The following is a 20,869-nucleotide window of genomic DNA, read 5'->3' as shown; positions in this document are numbered from 1 at the left end:
ACCGTATACTGACATCTCCTCATGTTTAGCACATTGACAAATTTGTAATATCTATACCTTCATTTATATGTAAAAAAAGAAACACCCCGACCGTTTGTTCTGACTTGTTCGTTGGTAACCGCTTTTATTTTATTCATTTTTCATATAAGTTCACAGATGCCACAGTTATTGGACTTGCTGCCTCTCTGTTCTGGGTGATCCCGGTGAGGGGCCAGCACTTCTCGCGATGAATGAATGAGAACTCGAGAATCTTGGACAAATTCTGTCATACCAACAATAATGGCCGCTGTGCGCAGACTAGGAATCATATTTAGGAGTTTGTCGCTGTCGTCAACTCCACGGAATGCGCTTTTTCTTTCTCCGGTGAAGGATAACCGATGCGTACGCAGAGGAATAGCGGTTGCCGTGGGCGTTGCGGCCGGAGGAGCGGTGTTGTATTATTATTATTCAGAAAAGTGCGGATTCAGAGGGAGGAAAGCCCCGATAAATGGAATAGGCTGTCGGGCTCTGCTGCCTTCACTACCCGCTGTAGCAGCGAAGGAGAAGGTATGACTGTTCCCACTGTTCCCGGTGCCACGTAACACTGCTTCCTATTAGTGTTTTTTTTCCTGGCGAGGGATTTCACTGCTGTCAAATCTATGCAACTGCTAGTCGGACAGGGAGTGTGTAGCCTACTGTTATTAGGTTTGGTGAATTGTTGAATCATAATGCTTGGATGACAATGCGCATTTGTGTGATGCTGCAGCAGGAAGAAGGGCGCTTTCCTCAGTCATGGTGCTGAAATGACTGCGCACACGTTTCAGATCACATATCCAAGCGTTACGGTTGGATGAAAAAGCTATGCACCTATCTGTGCTTTATCATAAGAGGCCTGTCAAAGTGTAATCTGCACCCTATCAGCGTTGAGCTGTCATGTCTAAGTACAGAATTCTTTGGCACGTGCGTGTAAACATATTTTTGGGATTTTTGTTCCTTTGGCAGACTGTCAGGTTTGGTTTCCATGGGCTGCCAGATGTTTTGGTATGACTGTTCCACTTAGTAACTAAATGTTTCCCTGACTGGAGTGGAAAGGTTGCAGTTCAGCGTTGCAGTTCAAGTTCTTTCATTCCTTGTGTGTGTGTGTGTGTGTGTGTGTGTGTGTGTGTGTGTGTGTTACTACATTAAATTAAAATAAATTAAACATTTTATTTAACTTAATCTAATGCATATAGATAAAACATTATGTTTCCCTAGATATAAAATTATAAGTCTTATTTAATCCATTGAAATGCTACACCTTAGAAAATGCATAATTCTGCATCAAAGCATTATTTATAGCTTTCATGTATTCAAGCCACACATCAACACTTTTTTTTAAATATATTTTTAATTAATACTGAGAAACAAAATTATAACGAAAACAAGTCTTTTTACTTATGATGACATGCTTCTATAGAGATTTTATTGTTAATGTCAAAAAATGTAATACTACAAATTAATTTTAAAATACTTGAACACACATTTATTTTATGCTTGTGTGTGTGTGTGTATAAAAAGTTATTTTAAAACTTAACCAAGTATTTCAAATTTTATTTGTAGTTATAAATACAATTTAAATCTATGTATCTTAGTATTTTAATGTCTACACTACCAGTCGAAAGTTTTTGAACAGTAAGGTTCAGTAAAGTAAAGTCTCTTCTGCTCACCAAGCCTGTATTTATTTGATCCACAGTAGAGCAAAAACAGTACAATTTTGAAATATTTTTTACTATTTAACATAACTGATTTCTATTTGAATATATAAACAAATGTATTTTATTCCTGTGATTTCAAAGCTGTTTTATTTTAGCATTATTACTCCAGTCACATGATCCTTCAGAAATCATTCTAATGTTCAGATTTGCTTCTCAAAAAACAATAATTATTATGTTGAAAAGCCTTTTTTTTTTTTTCAAATGTTGATCTTTGGATCATTATTCAATATTAGCATATTAGGATCATTTCTAAAGGATCATGTGACACTGAAGATTGGAGTTATGATGCTGAAAACTTAGCTTTTGATCACAGGAATAAATTACCTTTTAAAATATATTCAAACAGAAAACAGTTATTTCAAATAGTAAAAATATTTCACAATTGTATTGTTTTGCTGTACTTTGGATCAAATAAATGCAGGCTTGGAGAGCAAAAAAGACTTCTTTTAAAAACATTCAAACTCCTACTGTTCAAAAACTTTTGACTGATAGTGTATAAAAAGTCTAAATCTCTGTATCGTACTGTTTTAATATATATCTTTTATTAGATGTTTAGATTAGATTCAGTTATCAATCTGTGCCAAGCCACAATAATGCACAACTGTGAAAAAAAATCTTACAGTTTCATGACACAAAAGACAATTACACATGATGCCTTTAACGATGAGCTTTTGATGTCCTTCAGAGATGCATCTGTTGATCCTGACTGAACAAAGACAGCTTCACTACAAATAATAATTAGCCATTTAACACCAAACGTTTGTTTATAATTCGTGAATTTACAGAGACAAAAACAATGACTTTGAAAACTATAAATATTAACAAATTGTACTTCTCATTATTGGTTCTTGCAGGCTCCACTGTTTGATTTTGATGAAACTGACGTGTACATGTCATCTCATGAGCATCGTTTCCGTCTCTTCAGCTCGGTGGAATATGAGGGACAGCTGTACATGACTCCTCAGAACTTCATTGAGTCGGTCACCATGAGCGAACCCCGCAGTGAGTAATGTGTGCATGTGCTTCATCTAAACTCTAAAATTATTTTTTAAACTAGAAACAGCTGCAAACTGCAAGGCTCTTTAATATAAAATCTGATTAAATGACCTTAGCTAACTAAACATGTTTATTTGGGCCAGTAATTGCATATCTTTCGTAATGGAAGTACTTAATCATTTTCAAATCACCTAATGTGGTCTTTTCAAACCATTTGAGTTATCTTGTTGCAAGTAGACTTACATTTATTCATTTAGAAGACACTTTTATCCATCATTCTTTTTCCCCAGCACTTCATAGTACACATAAAACAGCATTTTTGTAAAGTATTTATATCTTTATGGAGATGTAATGTTTAATTAAGTCATCATTGTAAATTAAATGGTTTGTTGTTGGGCCTTAATCTAATAAATGAGTTGCTAGCACGCTAATGAATAAATATTAGAAACAAAAGTCATTAATGGGGCTTAATGGATCAGATCAAAGCTGTGCAAGAGAGCATCAGAAGTGCTTAGCTGGATTCAGCCCGTGCTTTGAAGTGCATGTCTTGATAGAATAAATGTCATGATGTTCCACAGTAAACACAACATCGATTAATGCTTTACCTGCAAGTCCCTATTGTTTGTACTTGCTCCGTGTTATGACAAATGTTCAGTATGAGTACCAGGAGCCAAATGTTTGTTTATTTTGATGTGTTTTAAAGATCATTTCATAAAATCCAAATAAGCAGATCTTTATTGGAAAGGTTTTAAACAAACAATATATATTTGTAGTTGTTCAGTGAGCCAAAAGTGATTATTGCACATGCACCTGTCAAACAGTCCTTGAAACATTTATGGTTTACAGCAGTTATAATAACTTAGCACATTAAAGAAACCTATTGGGAAAGACAGCTGCATCCTTGAAATGGAAAAGCACATACGGTCAAAAGTTTACATACATCTTGTAGAATGTTCATTATTTTACCGAAATAAAAAGGATCATACAAAATGCATGTTATTTTTCATTTAGTACTGACCTGAATAAGATATTTCACATAAAATACGTTTACATATTGTCCACAAGAGAAATAATAGTTAAATGAATAAAAATGACCCTGTTCAAAAGTTTACATACACTTCACTCCTAATACAGTGTCATAATCTGAATGATCCACAGTTGTGGTTTTTGTTTTTGTGATAGTTGAAACACAGTTAAACTGCCTGTTGTTTTTCAGAAAAGTCCTTCAGGTCTCACTGATTATTTGTTTTTTTCTGCATTTTTTGTGTTTTTGAATCCTTTCCAACAATGACTGTATGATTTTGAGATCCATCTTTTCACACTGAGGCCAACTGAGAAACTTATTTGCAACTCGTAAGGAAGATTCGAACACTCACTGGTGCTTCAGAAGGGAACATAATGCATTAAGAGCTGGGGGTGAAAACTTTTGAACAGAATGAAGATATCTAGATTTTTCTTATTTTGACTTTACTTCTTATATCTTTTTTAGTACTGCCCTTCAGAAGCGACAGAAGAAAATTACCAATCTTTACCAGAGGACAAAATAAGATCAATTAACCCTGATCTTCAAATTCAAAAAGTTTTCAACCCCAGCTCTTAATGCATTGTGTTTCCTTCTGAAGAAGTGAACCTTCTGTAATAGTTGCATATGAGTCCCTCAGTTGTCCTCAGTGTGAAAAGATGGATCTCAAAATCACACAGGATTTTACTGAAGAACAGTGGGCAGTTTAACTGTTCAGGACAAACAAGGCACTCATAAACAACTATCACTAAACAAAAAAAACAGCTGTGGATAATTCAGGTAGCAAAGCAGTATTAAGAATCAAGTGTATGTACATTTTTGAACAGGGACATTTTTATAAATTCAATTATTATTTTCTCTTGTGGACTATATGTAAACCTATTTTATGTGACATATCTTATTCAGATCAGTACTAAATAACAAATAACATGCATTTTGTATGTTTCCTTTAAGTTTGGTAAACTAATTCACATTTTGCAGATTCTACATGGTGTATGTAAACTTTTGACTTCAGCTGTATAACCATGTGTCTCATTTTATACAGCACCCAGATGCGTCTAAGAATTTGCACCTGTCTTGGGGGAAGATTGGAGTAAAATCTCACAGCAAAAACTGGCAAATCTGGTGCAGTCCATGAGGATGAGATGCACTGTAATATTAAAATAATAATAGTTGATAGTTGCATTATGTCTGAAGCAAAGCCTGTAGGACCAACTAAGCCTCTCTGCATATCTCCATGGAGCTTGTTGCCATGAGAGAGCACAGAACTGTTTAGCCCAGCTCTTGTCTGCTTAAAAAATTGCTACTCTAAAAATCTTGTTTTGTCTGATTGTTAAATATTATGGGATTAGAACTTCATCCTGATCTTATCTCACCGGCCACCCTCTTTCTGTTTTTCTCTGTCTGTTATTCTTAGTAAGGAAACCTTGGAGGTCTCTCACCAAACAGGTATGTTGTAAATCTATGCCAAGTAGATATGATAGCTTAGATAAATTATTTATTATTTATAGATAATATTAGGATTTAGATTTCATTATACTGTATTTACAGTCCTGAGAGGGAACAATTTTTTTTCTCAAATAGTTTTTGACATGATTTACAGGACATGGAGAAGATCTTGTCCGACACTCCACCAGTGTGGAAAGGAACATCTAAGCTGTTCAGGAACCTTCGGGAACGAGGTGATTTTTGTATTCCAGCTTATATTTGTCCTCTACCCAAATTTGTCAATACTAAAACACAGTAATATATAATTTAATAAGAAGGGTTACATTGATATGTTAAGATTTAGCTTACATATATCAATAACAATTACAATTGTAACAATATGTTTTAGTAGCGACCACATCACATTACAGAATTTTAGCTCACATACTAAAACACTACTAAAACTGTAAAAACTGTACAAGCATTTTCTTTATTTCCCCTAAATAAAAAAAGTATTATGTGTTCCCTTTTGTCAATACCAAAACAATGATGACACGTTCAGTCATGACTGTTACGCTTGTGACAATTTTAGATACTTTTGAGCCTCCCTCAAAGATGCTAATCAGCACATGGTTAGCTAGCACAGTTCGGAACAGTTGTATACATATAAAAACTAAATGTTATAGAATAACCCCCCAAAAAGTATGTTTAACTGCAGAAAAATGTGTTTGGTAATGACGTTTTTTAAAGTCACACACATTTTTTTCAGACCTTTAAACACATTTACCTCAAAATGATGAGATCTACTCACACCATGTAGAGAGAGGGTAACAGGTATATTTTCTGATCATACATGTAGGCTTGTAGTTAAAATCAGTCTTAGCCAGTGGACCCAATCATGAACTGTTCCAGTAGTGACATGAAAATGAGATTATTTATTTTTGTAATAGCATGGGAAGACAGAAAGGGGGGTTAAAATATTGTTTCATATTATTGTGCCGGCTGTACAGAAACATAGGAAATATTATACTTGAGCGATGCATGGTCCTCGCCGTTCCTGTCTCTCCTTCTCTTTCTCTCTTGCTCTTTCTCAGTGGGTACCAGTCAAGCACCAGTTAAGCATGGGCCTGAGGCTTTTACTTCCTGCAAGCACTCCTAAAAATAGCTCAGTTCACCCTCTACGTCTTCCTCTCGCTCACTGTTTCCATTTCCTCCCTCTCTTTCTCTCACTGGGACCAGTGCAGCGTACATTCTCCAGGCAAAATACATGCTTGCTGACCAGAACGAAGATTAAACCCTAAAAACAACGTGCGAGAGTGCCTAATAACTGCAAGAGCGAGCAGTTCTTCAGCAGCACAGCCACAACTAAAGTATTTGCTCGTGGCGTACGTAGCAGCACTCGCTCACACCACCAGCTAATTCCCAGCGGTGATAATTATACACACACACTCCACCCTCTTACACTCCAGCAGGGACTCTAAAAATAAACCCTCTGAATTCTGTTCTTCCTCATAGTAATTACAGTTTTTGAAATCATCACTTTAAATTGGCGGCGGTACATTTATCTTGTTGGTCTCACTGATGTGGAGCCATGCATCCAGAAGATGCCCTTGCAGGAGAAGTTTCGGCTTGACACGCAGTCTGATCTCAAGCTGTGGTAATGATAGCTTGCAGATGTTAATTGAGGAAGCTATGCTAACGAGATCCGTGAATGTGCTCTGGTCTCTAAGGAGGAGTTTCTAAGAGGATGCACGCTCAGGGGAAGTCAAAGGAAAGAACTTGAAGGAGGTATGGGAAGTTGAGAATGTTGCAGTATGATTTTGAGAAAACCCTATAGCACCGGTCTCAAACACAATTCCTGGAGGGCCACAGCTCTGCACAGTTTAGCTCCAACCCTAATCAAACACACCTGATCCAGCTAATCAAGGTCTTCAGGATTACTAGAAACTTCCAAGCAGGTGTGAGTTGGAGTTGGTTGGAGCTAAACTCTGTAGAGCTGCGGTCCTCCAGGAATTGAGTTTGAGACCTCTGCCCTATAGCAAGTAATGACTGTTTTGTCCAACAAGCAAATATGTGACCCTGGACCACAAAACCAGTCATAACCAACAACAATACATTGTATGGATTCATTAGAATATTAAGTAAAGATCATGTTCCATGAAGGTATTTTGTACATTTCATACCAGAAATATGTCAAAACTTTGAATTGCTAAGAACGTCATTTGGACAATTTTAAAGGAGAAGTTCTCTTCCAGAACAAAAATTTGCAGATAATTTACTCACCCCCTTGTCATCCAAGATGTTCATGTCTTTCTTTCTTCAGTCGTAAAGAGATTATCTTTTTTGAGGAAAACAATTCAGGATTTCTGTCCATATAGTGGACCTCTATGATGCCCCAGAGTTTAAACTTCCAAAATGCAGGTAAAATGCAGCTTCAAAGGGCTCCAAAAGATCCCAGCCAAGGTAGAAGGGCCTTATATAGCGAAACCATTGGTTATTTATTTAAAAAATTGACAATTTATATACTTTTAACCTCAAATGCTCATTTTGTCTAGCTCTGCGTCAACTCTGTGTACTGTGTACTGTTAGGGTATGTCGAAAACATCTCATTTTCTTCTCCAACTCCAAACTCACCCTACATCGCTGTTTTACCTTTTTTATAAAGGGCGTTTGATCTTCTTTGCACATTCACTTTTTAAACACTGGATCTGTACTTCTGCAGTGATGTAGGATGATTTTGAAGTTGGAGAAGAAAATGAGATGGGAGTTTTTCGACATACCCTAACTGTCAGGAACCAGAATACACAGAGTTCACGCAGAGCTGGACAAGACGAGCATTTGAGGTTAAAAAGAATTTAAATTGTCAATTTTCTTTAGAAAATAACCGATCGTTTCGCTAGATAAGTCCCTTCTTCCTTGGCTGGTATCATTTAGAGCCCTTTAAAACTGCATTTTGGAAGTTTAAACTCGGGGGCATCATAGAAGTCCACTATATGGACAGAAATCATAAAATGTTTTCCTCAAAAAACATAATTTCTTTATTAATGAAGACAACAAGGGAGTGAGTATTTATTATTTATTTATTATCTATTAATTTTTGTTCTTGAAGGGAACTTCTCCTTTAAAGGTTATGTTTAGATTTGGCACCATCAGATTTTCAAACAGTTGTATCTCGGCCAAATATTTTGTGATCCACATATATGTTTTTTTTCCTTGTTTTATTTTATAATAAAAACTATATTCATACTATATTTATTTATTTATATAAATAATACCCTATTCTTATATAGCTTATTTTGTTTGAATTTACTTTGCAACAAATAATACAGTAGTACATTTATGGATTAAGAATTATGATAGTAACTACATATGCTTTTTAAAAAGGCCTTAAATCAAAATACAGTCGTGGCCAAAAGTTTTGAGAATTACATAAATATTGGAAATTGGAAAAGTTGCTGCTTAAGTTTTTATAATAGCAATTTGCATATACTCCAGAATGTTATGAAGAGTGATCAGATGAATTGCATAGTCCTTCTTTGCCATGAAAAATAACTTAATCCTGAAAAAAACTTTCCACTGCATTTCATTGCTGTCATTAAAGGACCTGCTGAGATCATTTCAGTAATCGTCTTGTTAACTTAGGTGAGAATGTTGACGAGCACAAGGCTGGAGATCATTATGTCAGGCTGATTGGGTTAGAATGGCAGAATGGTTAGAATGGTTAGAATGATGCTTGAAATCATTGTTCTTCCATTGTTAACCATGGTCACCTGCAAAGAAACGTGTGCAGCCATCATTGCGTTGCATAAAAATTCTTCACAGGCAAGGATATTGTGGCTACTAAGATTGCACCTAAATCAACAATTTATAGGATCATCAAGAACTTCAAGGAAAGAGGTTCAATTCTTGTTCAGAAGGCTTCAGGGCGTCCAAGAAAGTCCAGCAAGCGCCAGGATCGTCTCCTAAAGAGGATTCAGCTGCGGGATCGGAGTGCCACCAGTGCAGAGCTTGCTCAGGAATGGCAGCAGGCAGGTGTGAGCGCATCTGCACGCACAGTGAGGCCAAGACTTTTGGAAGATGGCCTGGTGTCAAGAAGGGCAGCAAAGAAGCCACTTCTCTCCAAAAAAAAACATCAGGGACAGATTGATCTTCTGCAAAAAGTATGGAAAATGGACTGCTGAGAACTGGGGCAAAGTCATATTCTCCGATGAAGCCTCTTTCCGATTGTTTGGGGCATCTGGAAAAAGGCTTGTCTGGAGAAGAAAAGGTGAGCGCTACCATCAGTCCTGTGTCATGCCAAAAGTAAAGCATCCTGAGACCATTCATGTGTGGGGTTGCTTCTCATCCAAGGGAGTGGGCTCACTCACAATTTTGCCCAAAAACACAGCCATGAATAAAGAATGGTACCAAAACACCCTCCAACAGCAACTTCTTCCAACAATCCAACAACAGTTTGGTGAAGAACAATGCATTTTCCAGCACGATGGAGCACCGTGCCATAAGGCAAAAGTGATAACTAAGTGGCTCGGGGACCAGAACGTTGAAATTTTGGGTCCATGGCCTGGAAACTCCCCAGATCTTAATCCCATTGAGAACTTGTGGTCAATCCTCAAGAGGCGGGTGGACAAACAAAAACCCACCAATTCTGGCAAACTCCACGAAGTGATTATGAAAGAATGGGTTGCTATCAGTCAGGATTTGGCCCAGAAGTTGATTGAGAGCATGCCCAGTCGAATTGCAGAGGTCCTGAAAAAGAAGGGCCAACACTGCAAATACTGACTCTTTGCATAAATGTCATGTAATTGTCGATAAAAGCCTTTGAAACGTATGAAGTGCTTGTAATTATATTTCAGTACATCACAGAAACAACTGAAACAAAGATCTAAAAGCAGTTTAGCAGCAAACTTTGTGAAAACTAATATTTGTGTCACTCTCAAAACTTTTGACCATGACTGTACATTTACTTAAGATGCCAAATAAAGATATAAAGTCTTGAAAAGATTGAACAAAATTGATTTATACCTAAAACAAGTAAAAATAACAATGGGAATGAAAATTAGTTTTCTCTTTGAATTAAGTGTATTTTCCTGACCCCCTGCAGATATTTGTTCTGGTTTTAATCATAAAGTAACTTTTTAAAGTGACAGTTTGATAATTTTTTCAGAAAACAAGACTCTCTTTGCAGTTTCTTCTGGCTTTATCTTGATTCAAGAATCTTTACATGTTTGCCTTGGAAAACAAGACAAAAATTTTGAGCAAGAACATCACGTTTTGCAGTGTAATCAGAGGGTACAGAAAGTTATTTCCATTTTATAGTTAAGGTATTTTGCAAAATAAATTTAAAAGTAATGGAGATCTGCTGGAAGTCAATGTCTCAATGTCTGAAACTCAATGTCTGCTCCTTTAACATTTACTATTACAGATATTGCCATATTAATTCCCTTTATTATTATTTTTTATTTTCTTTACTTAAAGACTTAAATGTACCTTCAAAAAATGTGCAGAAACCGTAACTAACCTGGACAGGTTATGTGACATTCTCATCTTAAAAGGTTAGTTCACCCAAAAATGAAAATTCTGTCATTAATTACTCACTCTTATGGCATTCCAAACCCGCAAGACCTTCGTTCATCTTCGGAACACAAATTAAGATATTTTTGATGAAATCCGAGAGCTTTCGGAGCCTGCATATACTGCAATGCACCTGACACGTTCAAGGCCCAGAAAGGTAGTAAGGACATTGTTAAAATAGTTCATGTGACATTCATGGTTCAACCATAATTTAATGAAGCTACAAGAATACTTTTTGTGCACAAAGAAAACAAAAACAATGACTTTTTCAACAATTTCTTCACTTCTCTGTCAGTCTTTGTCACACGTTTTCCTGTGGTGCTGTTGACTTTCTGGGCCTTGAACATGTCAATTCCGTTGCTGTCTATGCAGGGTCAGAAAGCTTTCCGCTTTCATCAAAATATCTTAATTTGTGTTATTTTGGCTTTGGAACAACATGAGGGTAAGTAATTAATGACAGAATTTTCTTTTTTGGGTGAAGTATCTCTTTAAAGTTGTAGTCCTGGTTAATATCTATATTAAATGTGTTGTTTTCATGTTAAATCTGGTTTCTAAAACAAGAACTGTTGAGAACATCTAATATAAACTGTAAATGAATACCTTTCAGAGCTAATCTGTGCCATTTCCTTTTTTCTAACAAAAATTCTACAAATAGTTTCCATTGCTGTTGTTATGCATCCAGATCAGGAACCAGACCTTTCTCCTCATACCTGTGTTTTTACATTGTAAATTGAGAACGATCGGTATGCAAACCTTTAAAAGTATGAATCATCTCATACAAACACATCAGATTTGGCATTTAAACTTGCATCTCTCTAGCAGACAGATGTAGTATTGAGAGCGTATTGAACAGGAATGACTGGAATGTAAAACAGCGCCTCTTCATTTAAGGGGCCCTGCTCAAAACAAAGATTTACTACATTTGTAAGCACCATGTAAACATTAACAAAAGGTCTGCAGCCAAAAAGCCGTGTTTTACCAGTTTAAAGCAGCTTTTAGACATCTATTAATGTCTTCAAATTTGTTTTAGATCCCCATTGATAACCTTTGACCCCGAGTCTTCAGCTCTAACGTCAATTTAACTCAAGCCACAAAGTTCACAGTGGATTTTAAAGCAATAGTTGGCTAAAAATGAAGATTTGATTGTCGTTTACACTACCAGTCAAAAGTTTTTGAACAGTAAGACTTTTAATATCTGCTCACCAAGCTTGCATTTATTTGATCCAAAACAGCAAAAGCAATAATATTGTGAAATATTTTTACTATTTAAAGAACTGCTTTCTATTTGAACATATTTTAAAATGTCATTTATTCCTGTGATCAAAGCTACATTTTTAGCATCATTACTCCAGTCTTCAGTGTCACATGATCTTCAAAGATCATTCTAATATGCTGATTTGCTGTTCAAGAACACTTTTTTATTATTTTTATTGCCACGATTTAAAACATTTTTAGGCTTATTTGATTAATAGATCCAAAGATCAGCATTTATCTGAAATAAAACACTTTTGTAACATTATACACTATACCAAGCTTCAAAAGCTTGGAAGTCATCATTTTTTAGGAAAGAAATGATAGAAATAAATACTTTTATTTAGCAAGGATGCTTTAAATTGATCAAAAGCGATGATAAAGGCATTTATAATGTTACAAAAGATTTCTGTTTGAGATAATTGCTGTTCTTCTGAAACCTGAAGAAATTCTACTCAGCTGTTTTAAACATACTAATAATAATAATAGATCTTTTTGTAATATAACTCAAGCCACAGAGTTCACAGTGGATTTTAAAGCAATAGTTGGCTAAAAATGAAGATTTGATTGTCGTTTACACTACCAGTCAAAAGTTTTTGAACAGTAAGACTTTTAATATCAGCTCACCAAGCTTGCATTTATTTGATCCAAAACAGCAAAAGCAATAATATTGTGAAATATTTTTACTATTTAAAGAACTGCTTTCTATTTGAACATATTGTAAAATGTCATTTATTCCTGTGATCTAAGCTACATTTTTAGCATCATTACTCCAGTCTTCAGTGTCACATGATCTTCAAAGATCATTCTAATATGCTGATTTGCTGTTCAAGAACACTATTGCCATTATTTTTATTGCCACGATTTTAAACATTTTTTAGGCTTATTTGATTAATAGATCCAAAGATCAGCATTTGTCCGAAATAAAATGCTTTCGTAACATTATAAACTATACCATTCAAAAGCTCTGAGTCATAATTGTTTGGTAGAGAAATAGAAATTAATACTTTTATTTAGCAAGAATGATTTAAATTTGATCAAAAACGATGACAAAGACATTTATAATGTTACAAAAGATTTCTGTTTCAGATAATTGCTGTTCTTTTGAAACCTGAAGAAATTCTACTCATCTGTTTTCAACATAATAATAATACATTTGAGCAGAAAATCATAATATTAGAATGATTTCTGAAGGATCATGTGACTGGATCAATGATTCTAAGAATTCAGCTTTGAAATCACAGGAATAAATTACATTTATTTTAATAGTTATTTTAAATAGTAAAAATATTTTAAAATTTCACTGTTTTTGCTGTGCTTTCGATCAGACTAACGTAAGCTTACTGAGCAGAAAAGACTTAAAAAAAACATAAAAAATCTACTTTTGACTGGTAGTGTTTGTCCATTAAACCTGTATTGTTTACTTCATTCCATAAAACACAATAGAAGATGTCAGAGTTTCAAATGAATATGAGTGCAATATGACGATTCTGCCTGAATTTTCCAATCTGACTGTCTCTTCTGGCTCAAGTTGTCTTGCTCAGTGGACTTTGAATGCCTCTGTATTGCTTGAGTGAGTGCGTGAGACTGCGGGTGTTGGGTTGAATTTTCAGTGTCGGGTTTTCCTCCCGAAGGCGCACAGGCAGTGTCCCGTAACACTCAGTCCACTCACCCTGAACTATCTGTATGCCTGCTACTGTCTCCATGTCCCCCTTCACACAGAAGCTGTGGAGAGGAACACTTTCAATGGAGGTGTAGGAAAACGTATCCCTTCTCCCTGCCCTCCCCCAGTGCCTTTACATAACAGAACTTCCATCTTTCCATCAGCCCACCTCGCTTTGTCTCGTTTTGGCTTTTCTTTTGACTCTCGCTCTCTCGTTCCTTCGTACTCCACTTTGCCACTTTTCTCACGAGTCTAACAAAAGCAGGACAGTTCCCTGTCTAAATGGGGCACATCTCCCAGTCCTGACGGATGCCTCTAGAACACCCTTGTCCAAACAGAAGCCTTTGAACGCAGCCTCCGTCTCCATGGCGGTCACTCACAGTGTCAAAGTCTTCAGCTTCAGTGTGTGGGCCAAACGCGGGGCAAACGTTGCCTAAACGTAGACGGACACTTTAGCCAAGAGGCACCTTTTTAGATGTTATCATCATGAAAGGGAGGATTACTTGTCTTTTTTCTTGGAGCAGGAGAAGAAGGGAAAAGGGTATGTGACTCCATCTATCTCTGGAGGCCCCTAGCTTTGAAAATCAGTAAACATTATAATCCAAGCTTCAGATGAGCCGCCTCCTGAGTTTTCAGTTTAGACAAAGAGTAAAAGAAAAAGGAGAGATTATGAAAAGGGAAGACGAGGCCATTTGTAGGTTGTTAGTGTGTTACTGTACATTAGCAGAATGGATGTGACCCTTTGATATCCTTTTTCAGGCATCATCGCTTACACCGAGTATCTCTTTCTGCTCTGCATTCTGACAAGTGAGTATGACCTCTATCTCTCCATCTTTTCTCTCTCTCTGTCTCCCTCCCTTAACCTTTCATTCTTATCCCATGCTTTATTTTTCTCTGCCCATCTCTTTTGAAATCAGCGCACTATGCCTGTATCCTATTTTAAACATGAATCAAAGATCGTTCTGGTCCGTGGATGTTTTACGTCTGTTGTGTGGCTCAGACCTCAGACGAGGCCCACCCAGACTCTCACCCTCACCAAAAAAGTTTCTCTAAAGCCACATTTTACTCACTGCACATTTAACGTTTCAGATTTCATGCCAAAGGAAGATTTGGCTGCTCGGAGGTTGCTTATTTAAAGCTCAGGAGACTGAGTTCTAAGACATATCCTATTTAACTATCAAAAGTTTCCAATAAAATTATTCGGAAGAAATATAAATACATATATTGCATTATTTAAAGCATATTTTTGAATTGACATAGGACCTAAAAAGTGTAAGGTTGAAAATTATCTATGATTTACTCACGTTCAAGCCATCCTATGTTTATGACTTTTTTCTTTCAGGCAAATAAAATTAAAGTTATTTTCAAAAATGTCCTGGTGCTTTCAGTTTGTATAATGGAGATTTTGAAGCAAAATATAGTGCATAAAATTACTCCACATGGCTCTGGGGTGTTAATACAGGCCTTCTGAGCAGAATTAATGTATTTGTAAAGAAAAATGTTTGAGGATTTAGATATAAGCCAAGAGGAGACTGGTTTTCCTTTGCTTGAAACAAAACTTGGTTCTTGCCAGACTTAACATATTCTCATCTGAGCTTAGAGGAACGGCACTCTTTCATGAAAAAAAAGAGTGTGATTACGGTTTATAAAGTTTTGAATATGGATATTTTTCTCACACAAATGCATCGATTTGCTTCAGAAGGCCTTTATTAACCCCCTAGGAGCCGTGTGGAGTACTTTTTATGAAGGATGTATTCACTTTATTGGACTTCAAAATCTCAACACCCATTAACTGCCATTATAAAGCCTGGAAGAGCCAGGAATTTTTTAATATAACTCCAGTTGTATTCATCTGAAAGAAGAAAGTCATATACACCTAGGATGGCTTGAGAGTGAGTAAATCATTAATTTTTATTAATTTTCACACCCCAAAATTAACTAGTGAAATCAAAAGAATTGATTAAAAAGACATTTCTCAGTTATACCAACTGTATAAAGATATGAATGAATGTGGAGGGCATAGCTCAGATATTTTAGTGATGGAAGAATTTGTGAGAAATATTAGTTCACATTAAATCACAGACTTTGGAATCTTGGCAGTTTGTTACGTGGTTGAGATTTCTTCCGAAACATTCATGTTTGAGATAACTCTTTATCTCAAGATAAAATGTCTGTGATGCAGGAGACTTCAGGAAAATCTTCATTTGTTTTCCATTCACTGTTATGAGAAATAACTGAGATGTTAAAGGGTTGGCTCACCAAGTATTGAAAATTCTGTCATTAATTACACACCCTCATGACGTTCCAAACCTGTAAGACAGGTCTTCGGAACACAAATTAAGATATTTTTAATGAAATCCAAGAGCTTTCTGACCCTGCATAGACAGCAATGCAACCGACAAGTTCAAGGCCCAGACAGGTAGTAAGGACATTGTTAAAGCAGTCCATGTGACATCAATGGTTCAACTTTAATTTTATGAAGTATGGGAATACTTCTTTTGCACAAAGAAAACAAAAATAACAACTTAACAATTTAACAATTTTAACGATTAATGATTCAACAATTTCTTCTCTTCCATGTCAGTCTTCGCCGCACATTCACATCTTCTGTATATTCTAGTTCTGAACTAGTTCTGTACTATTCTATTCTGTTCTCAAGATGAACAAAGGTCTTACAGGTTTGGAACTACATGAGGGTGAGTAATTAATGACAGAATTTTCATTTTTGGCTGAACTGTCCCTTTAAGTAGATCTATTTGACTAGACTAGTGTCTTAAAGTAGCTGTAACACAGAAACACACCGCCTGACATGCTCTCTTCTGCTGTTGCTTAGGCAACATAACAAAGTGAAGACATGTGGCTCTTGACGGGTTCAAAAACACCTGAAGAGAGTGATGAAAGGAAAAGTGGTAAAATCAAAAGTGTATTGCAAGCTCTTGGGGTGATAACACAGGTTCTTAGAAATGTGGGCCTCATGTCTGATCTGATCATTGCTTTAGCCATCTAGTGGCTTAATGTTTAATAGTGGTTTACCAGATTGACTGCAAAATGAATACAGTTTAGGTCAAAAGTTTACATAAACCTTGCAGAATCTGCTAAATGTAAATTATTTGACCAAAACAAGAGGGATCATGCAAAATGCATGCTATTTTTTATTTAGTACTGACCTGAATAAGATATTTCACATAAAATATGTTTACATACAGTCCACAAGAGAAAATAATAGTTGAATTTTTAAAAATGACCCTGTTCAAAAGTTTACATACGCTTGATTCTCAATACTGTGTTGTTAACATTGCATTTTGCATTTTGTATTTTGTATGATCCCTCCTATTTTGGTAAAATAATTAACATTTTCCAGATTCTCTAAGGTGTATGTAAACTTTTGAACTCAACTGTACATTTACACATTGTATCATTTTATAAAACTTGTGCTGCAACTTATTATAATATAACATTCTTTTCACATCTATTCTTTAGAGCCTCATGCAGGCTTTAAGATTGCGTTTAACATGTTTGATGCTGACGGTAACCAGATGGTGGACAAACGGGAATTTCTCGTGGTGAGTTGATAAATTATAATTCTGGTCTTTGATGTTTGTTTTTAAAAATAAATATTCAACTCACCATTATTTATTTGCTTTTTTCCTTCTGTGTTTCCTTCATTTTATAGTTGCAAGAAATCTTCCGAAAGAAAAATGAGAAAGGAAGAAAGGGAGATGCTGAAAAATCTGCTCAACTGGTAAGGCATATTTGTTTATAATGATATTGTAATCTGTTTTTTCAGTCCTACTTTTCCCAAATAGTAAAATTTTAATTATAATCCTGTATAATGATAATTTTACACATTTGCACATTTAATTTAAAACATTAAATCACACAAATATTCTAAACTCAGGAAACATACACCCCCTGAGCTTGATGGTTAACCTCCTGTCACTGAAACATTTGCTAGAAAAAAATAAAAATGATCAAAAACTCAAAAAATAAACTTTTTTGCTTTCAGTTTGTAGAAAGTGTCATAAACCGTATATTTAAATGCTAATTAATGTTTTAAAGGTATAGTTACTGTACATGGCTTTATAAAACTTGTAGTTTATGCCAAATCAGTAATTGTAAATATCATCCAAACATACTTGTTTGTAGCTGGCAAGTGATACATACTGGAGAAGAGTTTGATCTAAAAATCCGAAGTTAGTTTTAGGGATTGCTACTATCTCCCATAAGCTATTTCTATGAAGCTATGAAAACGAAAGGATTTCATGAGATAAACAGGGTTCAAGGGCTTGCCTTTATGGCGTTAACTTTCTCCATTTACAACTTTCTCTTTCTTTTGTTCACTGTGTTTGAGGATTTTATATAAAATGGTGTCTGTTTTGTTATTCTTCTTTATATTTTTGCTTGACATGATAGCGTTCTTTATGTTTTGTCCCATGGCAACCAGTATGGCATGGGGCAGAATATTTCTAGTGTTATTTTAAATGCTGCAAATGTACAATGAGTCAATGATTCGTGTCATATTAATCAAACCAAACGTGGGAAGATGCTTGTTTGTCAAATGACTGTGGGATAAAATGTTACCATGTTGTGAAAACTTAATCAGAGATATTGTACAGAGACCATATACTTTTTTGAAGTCTTTCAACACATAATAATATATGGAGTGACATTCATTCACACTAACTGAATTCAGCGCTCTTTGAAAGAACTTGGAGTGAGATGTAACAGTGGTTACAGTAACATGTAATTAGTGGTGTTTGCATAAGTATTTGTTTTGCTCATACTTGGGGTTAGTAATACAACCATAACCTATAAAACGTTGGCATGTTTATATATATGGGATGCTCAAAATCCCCCATATATATCCTAAAACATCTAAGTGCATTTGGCCATCCACTGTAAACTTCCTCTAGACTTATCTGTGTTTGTTTTACCTGTCCCGGATGCATAACCCTTCTTATCTCATTGACATGTCCAGTTTCCAAGGGCTGTCTGAGAGGGAGCCAGTGGCGTCATCCCCTCTTGGAAGCTTGCGAAAGTGTGCCAACTGTCCTGTGGTTAAACCACTTTCTACTCTTTGCATGTTTAACCTGTCTTTGTCCATCTCTTCTTATGTGGTTCTCTCCTTCCTCTCCTCTTCCGCATGCTGTGACCTCTCCTCTCGTCTCTGTGTAGAGTATGCAGCTCTATGGATATCAGGTTGCCCCCGTAAACAGCGTATGTATCACCCTCGGCCCTCTGACCTGTGAACTATAACCTCTGTGTGAATCTTGAAATCATGGCAGCAATGATGGGACAATGAGAGAGATCTGCAGATGACTGAATGAAAATGTGGAGGGAGGTAGAGTGGACCTCAGAGGTCAGAGAGCATGTGGGTGTTTTGCCACAATCAGTCTAATTTGATTCTTATTGATTTTAGTTGCTTTAACCACAACGGGTCAGTTACAAACTTCATCAGTGGGCTATAAAGAACAGGTCTGGGTAAGAGTAGGTGGAGTTGTTGGTAGAAAATGTGTTTTCTATTGAGCCAGCTCTGGAGTCTTTCACATTCACTTACATTAAATCACTTATATTACATCTCTCAATCACTGATACCCGAAAGAAAAGAAAGATGATAAATTAGATGTTGAGGTTGTTTCTTCAAGACATCAATGAGATTAAATAGACATTTAAAAAGTCAGAGAGAACTCTTTCAAGACCACATTAACGGATTTATGCTATCATTATACAGTACCTTGCAAAAGTATTCATACCCCATTTCATTATTTTTTTGTTTTTTTATGTAGCTGCCTTATGTTAAACTGCTTTAAATGACCTTTTCATCATCAGTCTACACTCCATACATCATTATGATAAAGCAAAAACAGAACTGTCACAACTTTGTAAATGTATTCAAAATGAAAAACGGAAATAAGTACATTGCATAAGTATTCATACCCTTAACTCAGTACTTACCTGAAGCACCTTAACAGTCTCAAGTCGTTTTGGGTATGAGGCGACAAGCTTTGTACATCAGCATTTGGCAATTATCTGCCATTCTTCTCCTAACTGCTTCACCGCTCAAGCTCTGTCAGGTTAAATGGGGTCTAGCAGACATTTTCAGCTTTCTCCAGAAATCTTTGATTGGGTTCAATCCCAGGTTCTAGCTGGGCCACTCAAGGACATTCACAGAGTTGTCTATAAGCCACTCTTGCTGTGTGCTTAGGCTCATTGTCCTGTTGGAACGAGAACCTTCTGCCCAGTCTGAGGTTCTGAATGCTCTGGACTAAGTTTTCATGAAAGCTATCTCTATATTTTGCTGTGTTGAGCTTTCATTTTACTCTGATGAGCCCAGTCCCTGCTGCTCAAAGACAGCCCACAGCATGAGGTTGCTACCAGCACACTTTATTTTTTGGATGGTACTCTGCAGGTGATGAGCAATGCCTGGTTTCCTTCAAACATGATGCTTGGAATTAATGTTCATCAGACCAGAAAATATTGTTTCTGAGGGTCCTTCAAATTCAAAGTGTGTTTTCATGTATCTTCATCAAGGAGAGAATTGGGTCCACCACACCACCATAAAGCCCAGATAAGTGGAGTGTTGCAGTGATGTTTGTCCTTCTGAAGGTTTTTCCTATCTCAACGTATGATCATGGAGCTCAGCTAGAGTGACCATCAGGATCTTGGTCACCACTCTAACCAAATCCCTTCTCCATCAATTGCTCAGTTTGGCCAGGAATCCAGCTCTAGGAAGAGGCCCTGGTTGTTGAACTCTTCCCCAGATGTGTGGCTTTTGATCTCAGGGCTTGGTTTTTTGCTCTGATATTAATTTTCATCTGTTAGACCTTTTATTAAGACGTGTGTGCCTTTCCAAATCATACCCATTCAATTGAATTCGCCACATGTTAACTTCACTCGAAGTGTAGTAACATCTACAAGCAATATGAATGCTCCTGAGCTAAATTTAACAGCATTTAACTGTCCCAGAAAAAGGTATGAATACTTATGCAGTGGAATCATTCAAGTTTTTTATTTTTAATAAATTTGCAAAGATGTTAAAAAACTGTTTTGCTTTGCTATTATGGTGTATGGAGTGTAGATTGATGTAGAAAAAGTAATTTAAAGCAGTTTTACATAAGGCAGCAACATAACAAAATGTGAAAAAATCAAGGGGTATGAATACTTTCGCAAGGCACTGTATGTGAAGTACAGCTATAGTCATAGAAG

General features: G+C 36.1%; 1 protein-coding gene across 6 annotated transcripts in view; it reads left to right on the top strand.

The window, feature by feature from the left end:
• The first annotated feature begins 255 nt into the window (after positions 1 to 255).
• micu3a (mitochondrial calcium uptake family, member 3a) overlaps positions 256 to 20,869 on the top strand; it is a 41,948-nt gene continuing 21,334 nt past the window's right edge. For 3 of the 6 annotated variants that reach the window (XM_073842036.1, XM_073842035.1, XM_073842037.1), the window contains exons 1-8: positions 256 to 546; positions 2,588 to 2,735; positions 5,168 to 5,199; positions 5,354 to 5,432; positions 14,423 to 14,470; positions 17,144 to 17,226; positions 17,337 to 17,405; positions 18,839 to 18,880. In XM_073842036.1, coding sequence (XP_073698137.1) covers positions 280 to 546; positions 2,588 to 2,735; positions 5,168 to 5,199; positions 5,354 to 5,432; positions 14,423 to 14,470; positions 17,144 to 17,226; positions 17,337 to 17,405; positions 18,839 to 18,880 — 768 coding nt within the window. In that variant the 5' untranslated portion in view covers positions 256 to 279. The remainder of the gene's footprint in view (positions 547 to 2,587; positions 2,736 to 5,167; positions 5,200 to 5,353; positions 5,433 to 14,422; positions 14,471 to 17,143; positions 17,227 to 17,336; positions 17,406 to 18,838; positions 18,881 to 20,869) is intronic. The other 3 variants (XM_073842040.1, XM_073842039.1, XM_073842038.1) reach the window with 1 other exon arrangement.

The sequence above is a fragment of the Garra rufa genome, chromosome 6 (assembly GCF_049309525.1).
Source record: "Garra rufa chromosome 6, GarRuf1.0, whole genome shotgun sequence".
NCBI classification, from domain to species: domain Eukaryota; kingdom Metazoa; phylum Chordata; class Actinopteri; order Cypriniformes; family Cyprinidae; genus Garra; species Garra rufa.
This window is presented reverse-complemented; position numbering and strand designations above follow the sequence as displayed.